The sequence below is a fragment of the Orycteropus afer genome, unplaced genomic scaffold (genome assembly GCF_000298275.1).
Source record: "Orycteropus afer afer isolate SDZICR_OR568_19922 unplaced genomic scaffold, OryAfe1.0 scaffold00097, whole genome shotgun sequence".
Taxonomy (NCBI): domain Eukaryota; kingdom Metazoa; phylum Chordata; class Mammalia; order Tubulidentata; family Orycteropodidae; genus Orycteropus; species Orycteropus afer.
The window spans coordinates 6,364,371-6,373,698 of record NW_006921684.1 but is presented as its reverse complement, the minus strand read 5'-3'; the positions used below and the strand labels follow the sequence as shown (position 1 = coordinate 6,373,698).

At 37.6% G+C, this 9,328-nt stretch overlaps 1 protein-coding gene across 1 annotated transcript in view; it reads right to left on the bottom strand.

Annotated features, from left to right (window-relative positions):
* TBK1 (TANK binding kinase 1) overlaps positions 1–9,328 on the bottom strand; it is a 173,214-nt gene that overhangs the window by 157,876 nt on the left and 6,010 nt on the right. Inside the window, exons 3-4 of the mRNA XM_007942735.2 lie at positions 5,718–5,858; positions 610–739 (exon numbers count right to left, since the gene is read on the bottom strand). Coding sequence (XP_007940926.2) covers positions 610–739; positions 5,718–5,858 — 271 coding nt within the window. The remainder of the gene's footprint in view (positions 1–609; positions 740–5,717; positions 5,859–9,328) is intronic.

The window sequence follows — 9,328 nt, the reverse complement described above, 5'->3', positions numbered from 1 at the left end:
AAAAAATCTTCCCTTTTAAAGTAAACCATTCAGAGACAGTACATTCAGAGTTGTGCAACCATCACAATTATATAACTTCAGAACATTTTTACAAAAAGAAGCCCATGTCTATTAAACCAAAAAAAACAAACTGATTGCCGTCGAGTCGGATCCAACTCATAGCGACCCTTCCTTGGGTTTCCGAGGTAGTATCACTACGGAAGTAGATTGCCCAACCTTCCTTCTGAGGATTGGCTGGTGGGTTTGAACCGCCAGCCCCTTGTCTATTAGCACTATTCAAATCCACTGCCCATTTTTAAAACTGAGTTGTTATTTATTGTTGAGTTATAAGAGTACTTCATATATTCTGGATGCAGGTTATCAAATGTATGATTTACAGATATTTTCTACCATTTTATGGGTTGAGTTTTATTTCCTTGATGGTCTCTTTTGAAGCACAAAAGTTTTTAGTGTTGATGGAGTTCAATTTACCGAATTTTTTTTTTTTTGACATTTTTAGTTTTAATGTCACATCTAAAAAAGTACTGTCTAAAGATGTTTGGTATTGTACGAATCTAAGAATTTTTTTAACATCATTAAAATTTTATGAATATAAATAAACTAACATACCCACATCTCGCAAAACAATTAAAAATTCAGACTCTGGTAGCCCATAGGCATTAGACGGCTCTTCTAAAACAGTGTATAAACTCCCACATGGACAAAATTCCATAATAAGTACTTTATGTCTTGTGGTTGTCTGAAAAACATAAATTAAAAATTTAACCATATGTTAGTACTTATTTGATAGCATTTAAATGCAGAATTTACAACAATGATAAAGGCATTTTTAATTGTTCACCTTGGATTCATTAAATATTTGTTGACTGTACACATGTAAGAATTAACATTGCAAGTCCTATTAAGTAAGAAAATTAGATTTGTGTTTGAAGACAAACAGTGAAAACTGGCTAAATCTAAATTAGAAAATCAGTTTATAATGTTACAAAGGTTGTCAAAATTATCTTTCTTATACGTAACAATATATTTAGGATGTCAGTTCTTCTAATAAATATCTTAAATACTTGGAATTTTTCTCATGACAAGTATTTCTACTTCAGAATAGATTCCTATCCTTAAAAACAAATGGGCAAAAGAATAGCTGAGTGACCTTTCTTGGACCAAATTCCAGTCTGTTCATTAGGATCTGAGCTGCTGATTTGTTTTACAACTTGATTTTAATGTACCACTGATGATAAGATGCATCTTAAATTTAATAATAGCTTTACAGGGAACAGGAAAAACTATCAAATTAAATATAAACATTACAAGATACATGTTAATTTTAGAAATCTGAAAATGTAAATATGAGTCATATAATACGGTACTCATCCTTTTCCTCCATTTTTCGCTTTATCACTAAATCGCTTTTATAAAATATTTTCAATTTCTCGACTATTCAGTAGCTTTAAATTAAAAAAAAAAAACACTACATTCTTAAATTATGAAATAATATGTTGGTAGTTGAAAATCTGGAAAATATCAATAATTCTATCACCTACTTTAGCATAGTGGATAAGGCATTTGACTATTAACCAGTTCAGTGATTCAAACCTACTAGCTGCTCCATGGAAGGAAGATGGGGCAGTTCTACTTCAGTAAAGATTTACAACCTCGGAAACCCAAAGGGGGTGGCTAATGAGTCAAAATCGACTTGATGGCACTGAGTCTGGTTTGGTTTTTGGAGTAATAATTATGTTAATACTTGGGTATCTTTCAGTCTTTTTATTCCCCTATGTATCAAATCATACTAATCAAATCATATACATCATACATTTGATACTATGTATCAAATCATACTAATCATAACATTGCTTATATATTATACTGTGTTCACTGAGGTCACACTGCATGTGTATTTTTCATCCTGACTTTCCCATGTAAAACTATGTTGTCGTTAGGTGCCGTTGTCATCTCTGACTCATAGCGACCCTATGCACAACAGAACAAAACACTGCCCAGTCCTGTACCAGCCTTGCTATACCTGAGCCCATCATTGCAGCCACAGTGTCAATCCATCTCATTGAGGGCCTTCCCTTCTTCGTTGACCCTCCACTTTACCAAGCATGATATCCTTCTCCAGGGGATGGTTCCTCCCGACAACATGACCAAAGTAGGTGAGACAAAGTCTGGCCATTCTTGCTTCTAAGGAGCATTCCAACTGCACTTCCTCCAGGACAGATTCGTTAGTCCTTTTAGCAGTCCATGGTACTCTTAGCATTCTTCTCCAACACCACAACTCAAAAGCATCAACTCTTCTTCAGTCTTCCTTATTCACTGTCCAGCTCTCACATGCATAAGAGGTCACTGAAAATACAATGGCTTAGGTTAGACAAACCTTAGTCTTCAAGGAGACATAGTTGCTCTTCAGCACTTGAAAGAGATCCTCTGCAACAGATTTGCCGAATGCAATACGTCATTTGATGCCTTGACTGCTGCTTCCACTGGTGTTGACTGTAGAATCAAGTAACATGAAGTCCTTCACAACTTCAATCTTTTCTCCATCCATCGTAAAGCTGTTTATTGGACTGGTTGTGAGGATTTTTGTTTTCTTTATACTGAGGTGTAATCCATACTGCAGACTGTAGTCTTTAACCTTCATCAGTAGGTGCCTCAAGTCATCCTCACTTTCAGCAAGCGAACTTGTGTCACCTGTGTATCACAGGTCGTTAATGAGTCTTCCTCCAATTCTGATGCCATCTTCTTCTCCATGTAATCCAGATTCTTGGATTATTTGCTCAGCATTCAAATTGAATAAGTATGGTGAAAAGATACAAACCTGATGCACCCCCTACCTTATTTTCAACCATGCAGTGGCCCCTTGCTCTGTTCGAACAACAGCTTCCTGATCTATGTACAGGTTCCTCATGAGTACAATCAAGTGTTCTGGAATTCCCATTCTTCTCAATGTTATCTGCAATTTGTTATGATCCACACAATCGAGTGCTTTTGCATAGTCAATAAAATATAAGCAAACATCTTTCTGGTATTCTTTGCTTTCAGCTAAGATCCATCTGACATCAGCAATGATATCCCTCATTCCACGTCTTCTTCTGAATCCAGCTTGCATTTCTGGAAGCTCTCTGTTGATATACTGCTGCAACTGTTTTTTGAATTATCTTCAGCAAGATTTTACTTGCATGTGATATTAATGATATTGTTTGATAATTTCCACACTCTGTGGGATCACCTTTCTTTGGAATGAGCAGAAATATGGATCTCTTCCAGTCAGTTGGCCAGGTAGCTGTCTTCCAAATCTCTTGGCTTAGCCAAGTAAGTGCCTCCAGCAGGGCATCCATTTTTTGAAACATCTCAATGGGTATTCCGCCAATTCCTGGGGCTTTTTCTTTCAGTGCAGCCTCGATTTCTTCCTTCAATATCATTGGTTCTTGATCATATGCTACCTCTTGAAATGGATGAACTTCCACAATTCTTTTTGGTACAGTGAGTGCATTCCCTCCATCTTTTCTTGATGTTTCCTGCATCATTCAATATTTTGCCCATAGAATCTTTCAATATTGCAACTCGAGGCTTAAATTTTTTCTTCAATTCTTTCAGCTAGAGAAATGCCAAGCATGTTTTTTCCTTTTGGTTTTCTAACTCCAGGTCTTTGCACATATCATTACAATAGTTGGCTTTGTCTTCTCGAGATTCACTTTGAAATTTTCTGTTCAGCTCTTTTATCTTGTCATCTCTTCCACTTGTTTTAGCTACTCTCTGCTCAAGGGCAAGTTTCAGAGTCTCTTCTGTTATCCATTTTGGTCTTTTCTTCCTTTCTTATTTTTTTAAGGACCTCTTGCTTTCTTCATGGATGATGTTCTAGATGCCATCCCACAATTCTTTTGGTTTTTAGTCACTGGTGTTCAATGCATCAAATCTATTCTTTACATGGTTTCTAAATTCAGGAGGGACATATTCAAGGTCATATTTTGGCTCTCGTGGACTTGTTTTAATTGTCTTCAACTTCAACTTGAACTTGCATATGAGCATGTGGTGGTCTGTTTCACAATCAGCTCCTGGCCTTGTTTTGGCTGAAGATACTGAACTTCTCCATCACCTCTTGCCACAGATGTAGTCAATCTGATTCCCGTGTATTCCATCAGGCGAAGTCCACATATATAGTCATCATTTATGTTGTTGAAACATAAAATTATACGTAAGTATATTCCCAGATCATTAAAATTTTGATAAATATCACTTTTCATCATGGATACTTAAGCAACAATGCAGTATTTAACCATTATTTTTCAAATATTTGGCTCCAATGAATAGCTGCATAAAACTATCATCTGTGTTTCTGATTACTTTCTAAGATATTAATCACTAAAATAAAATCCCTAGGATAAGGGGTATAAATTGCCAAATTATTTTTCAAGACAGGTGATTATACTGATTACCTACGTTTGCTGTTGCTAGTTGCTGTCAAGTCGATTCTGACTCATGGCAACCCCATGTGTGTAGGCTGGAATTGGTCCATAGGGTTTTCAAGGCTGTGACCTTTCAGAAGCAGACTGGGTTCGTCTTCCGAGGCATTTCTTGGTGGGTTTGAACCTTTAAGCTAGTAGTGGGGTACCATCCAGGGACTCCTATGTCTAAAGGGACTGAAACAGATTTCTATTTCCAATATTTATACATTATTTTTTCTAATAATGTTAGTTAGCGATTATTTATTTATTTATATTTATGCATTTATGTATTCATATATATATGTATGTATGTATGTATGTATGTATTTTTTGCTATACCTTCCTAAAATCACTTACATTTTTTGACAGTGGAGTATGTATCAATCTCTGCATTTCTAGAATTTTTATTCTTTTGCAAAAGATTCTCCTTGTGTCTTTTATTTATGACAATTTATTTTTTTTCTAGTAATAATATGAGTACTATATTCTTTATTTTTTTTAAATTCTTTTTGTGATTTGGGTGAAAGTTTACAGAGCAAATTCATTTTCCATACAGCAGTTCACATATACTGTCTCATGATACTGACTGCAATTTTCCACAATGCAACAGCTTCCTCCAAGTTCCTCCCCATAGTTATCTTTTTCCTGTGTCCTTCCTTCCCATGCACCCTACCCCCCAAGCTGTCTCCCTGTGCATACACAGCCCTTCTATTCTCCCATGACTGATTTCTCCAAGGACTGTATCTATTTCACGTAAATTTCAGCTCATATGCCTGTCTTTTGTTTGGCTGGAAGCCACAGGAGTGGGTTCAATTCCAGACCTGAAGGGCAGCTAGGGGCCATAATCTCAGGAGCGTAACCATATTCTTTACCCTTTTATTTCTTACACTACTTTTTATTATTCCATTCTTATGGTACTTTATTTTTATTCTATATTCAAGGGGAGCTCTGGTAGTGTAGTGCCTAAGGCACGTGACTGCTAACCAGAAGGCTGGCGGTTCAAACCTACTAACCACTCCCTGGAAAAATGATTGGGTAATCTACTTCCATAGTGATACTGCCTCGGAAACCCAAGGAGCGGTCGCTATGAGTTGGGTCCAACTCGACGGCACATAACAACAAACAACAATCTAGTCAAGAATTCTTAGGTGATGCAAACTAGGTTGTATGAGTCCTAATTTTTACCACTTTTTTTAAAAACCCAATTTTATATTAGGTTATATCCCCTGAATCAATAACTATCAAAAACAAAAATAAAGGTTGACTACTTACCTCCTCTTCAATAGCAAATAATTTGACAATATTTTTGTGATTGAGTTTTTTTAGCACTTCAAATTCTCTCATTTGAACATCCACTGGTCGAAGGAAGCTTATATTATTAAATACTTTGATAGCAAATAAATCACCAGTTTTCTAAAAAAAAAAAAAAAGAAATGTTTCATTTAAATTTATTTATAACATCGTAAAGAAGATTTAAAAAAAACAGGTACCATTAGAAGTGGCTATAGCAATTTATCCTTTTTACATAACATCCTGCATTACTTTTAAGTACAGATAATTTATAGTATGGCTTTGTACTAAATTTTTTTTTTTTTATTAGGATTTGGGTGAAGATTTACAGAGTAAATTCACTTTTCATACAGCAGTTCACATATACTTTGTCTCATGTCATTGACCAAAATTTACAATGCAGCAGCTCCCCTCCCACTTCCTCCCCATAGTTACCTCCTCCCAGTGTCCATCCCTTCATACTCTTCTGCACCCTGAGAGGCCCATTGTCTGCCAACCCTGTATATGATCTTGGATACACTCTTCATTTAGACATACATAATTGTTTAGCTTGTTCACCCATCTATCCGTCCCTATACCCATGTTTGCTTTCATTGACAACTCAGTATTGTATTTGCAAAGGGGTTCATATTTGTTGTTTGTACTGCCCATGTAACTCTCTCTGTCTTTCTCATCCTCAATGCTGCCATATTGGTCACTCACATTTGGTACATTGCCCTTCTCTTCACCCAAATCAATATTTATCTCTATCTATCTAACAGCATTCCCTCCCCTTCTCTCCCACCCCTGGTAACTAACAAAGAAAATGTCCTCCAATATATAAACCTTTCCTTAACTTTCACAATAACGGACTAATACAATATTTGTCCTTTTGTGACTGACTTATTTCGCTCAGCATAATGTCCTCCAAGTTCATCCACGTTATGCGGTGTTTTGCAGATTCTACATTATTCTTTAGTGTTGCATAGTATTCCATTGTGTGAATGTTTGTACTAAATTTTAAGGCTGAAATAAATCAACTGCTCAATATTTCTTTAAAATTATATGCTTTAGAATCTAGAAAAGGCTATTTTCTTTTCATATTATAAACAAAACTATGGTAAAGTGGTAAAGACAGCCATCAGAACATAAAAGCACTAGTAGTACCAAACCTCAAGCTATATATATTGGATAAGAAATAGAAAGTGAAACTCTTAAGGATGACGCTAAGGCCTAACAATTTTATATTAATCAAAACAGGAATACAGAGACTGAAAACTGTATTCCACACAGGAAATATTTTATTTTTTCATAATGAATCTCAAAGTAATGTATTTAGTGCTTTTTGTCCCCTAGCTATGAAAATGCACGGGAGTATGTACATTTGAGTGGGAGTTGGAGAGTAGTTAAAGCAGACTTCCTGGTTGGATTATACCACTGCCTCTCTGGGTAACATTCTGCAACTTCACCTAGATGACTAGGGCAGATTGTTCCTTTACAGACCATCCCTAGGGGATTAAAGACACTTTCTCTTCTCTACTGATGTACTCAGAGTATCCCCACTCTCACTCCCTCATGGTTTACTAAAGTAGATTACACATAGAATGAAAATGAACAGCTGTAGTGGGTAGGGAATCCTAGGCATATAAAACATGCTTAAGTTTCAGGTAAAAATTACATTCTCATGTTTTTCGTATTAACTTTTAAGATTCCCTCCCATTTGCTTTCTTCCAAATACTCTAGTCAGCAATCCTCTCCCAGGTCTAGATTCTTTTGAGCCTTACTTCTCCCATTAATCCAAGGCTGAACTTCCTGGAGCAGGTGGAAAGGTCCTTTTCTCTTTGAGCGTGGGCTTCAAGCACCATTCACTTAAACATATTTCATGGCAGTCTGTCTGTCTGGAGCTGTGTTGTTCCTGCTTTGGAACCCTCTCTATAGCTTTCCACACAGATTTACCGCTACTGCCATCATCCTCCTCACCCCAGAATCCCATTATCTTGTTCTTAAAACTACCTAACTGCCTCACAGTCGTAGCCCTCAAGATGACTATTTAGAGCTTAGTATCTGTGTGATTGGTCCCTGGGCGGTACAAAAGGTTAAGCACTCCACTACCAGATGAAAGAGAGCTCTGGTGGCATAGTGCCTAATGCATTTGATTGCTAACTGAAGGCTGGCAGTTCAAACCCACCAGCCACTCCTCAGAAAGAAGGATGGGCAATCTACTTCCGTAGAGATACTGCCTCGGAAATCCAAGGAGGGGTCGCTATGAATCATATCTGACTCGACAGCAGTGAGTTTGGTTTGGGTTTTTTGATGAGATGAAAGGTGGGTGGTTTGAATCCACCCAGAGGCATTTTAGAAGACTGCCCTGGCTATCTACTTCCAAAAAGGCACACTCTTGAAAACCCTATGAAACAGTTCTACTCTGCCATATGTCATGAGTTGGAAATGATCTGAAGGCAACTAACAAAAACCTGTGTAATTGCTTCCTGCTGCAAAAACACAAGAAAGGAGAAAAAGGCCACTCAATATTTTGATGTTTTGAGACGATATGAAAACAGAACAATAAGGTAAACTATAGTTCAATTACACTATTATTCTATTCATTCAGTCAGGGTAGGGAGCCTTGGTGGATCAGTGGTTAAGCACTCAGCTACTAATCAAAATGTCGGCAGTTTGAATCCACTAGCAACGGTAGCATAGCGCCTAAAGCACTTGACTGCTGACCAGAAGGCTGGTGGTTCAAACCCACCAGCCACTCCTCGGAAGAAAGGTTGGGCAATCTACTTTCGCAGTAATACTGCCTCGGAAACCCAAGGAGGTGTCGCTATGAGTCAGGTCCGATTTGACAGCAAATAACAACAGCACCAACAGCAACTCCGCTGGAGAAAGATGTGACAATCTGCTTCTGTAAAGATTATAGTCTTGGAAATCTATGGGGCACTTCTACTTGCTCCTGTGGGGTTGCTGTCAGTGAGCATCAAGTCAGTGGCAACAGGTTTTGATGACACTACCAAATCCATACTGTTATGGATCGAACTGTGTCTCCCCAAAAGATGTGTTGGAATCCTAACCCCTGTACCTATGGATATAATCCTGTTTGGGGATTTGTTTTTCTTTGTTATGTTAATAAGGCCACGATCAGGGTGTTGTTGTTGTTGTTGTTATTTGCCCTCAAGTCTGCCCCAACTCATAGCGACCCCTCCTTGGGTTTCAGAGGCAGTATCACTACGGAAGTAGGTTGGGTAGCGTGTCTTAAACTCACTTTTGAGATACAAAAAGAGCAAGTTAGGCAAAGAGAAGCAAGCAAGGCTAAATGGAAGAAAGACAGATGCCACGTGAACAACTCCAAGGAATGCAGAGAAGAATGCTAGAGAAGCTCAGACAAGGATTTCCCCTAAAGCAGACAAAGCGAACATTCCTTTAAATCTAGGGCCCTAGTACAGACAACAAATATGAACCCCTTTGCATATACAGTACTGAGTTGTCAGTGAAAGCAAACATGGGTATAGGGACGGATAGATAGGTGAACAAGCTAAACAATTAGGTATGTCTAAATGGAGAGTGTATCCAAGATCATATATAGGGTTGGCAGACAATGGGCCTATAAGTTC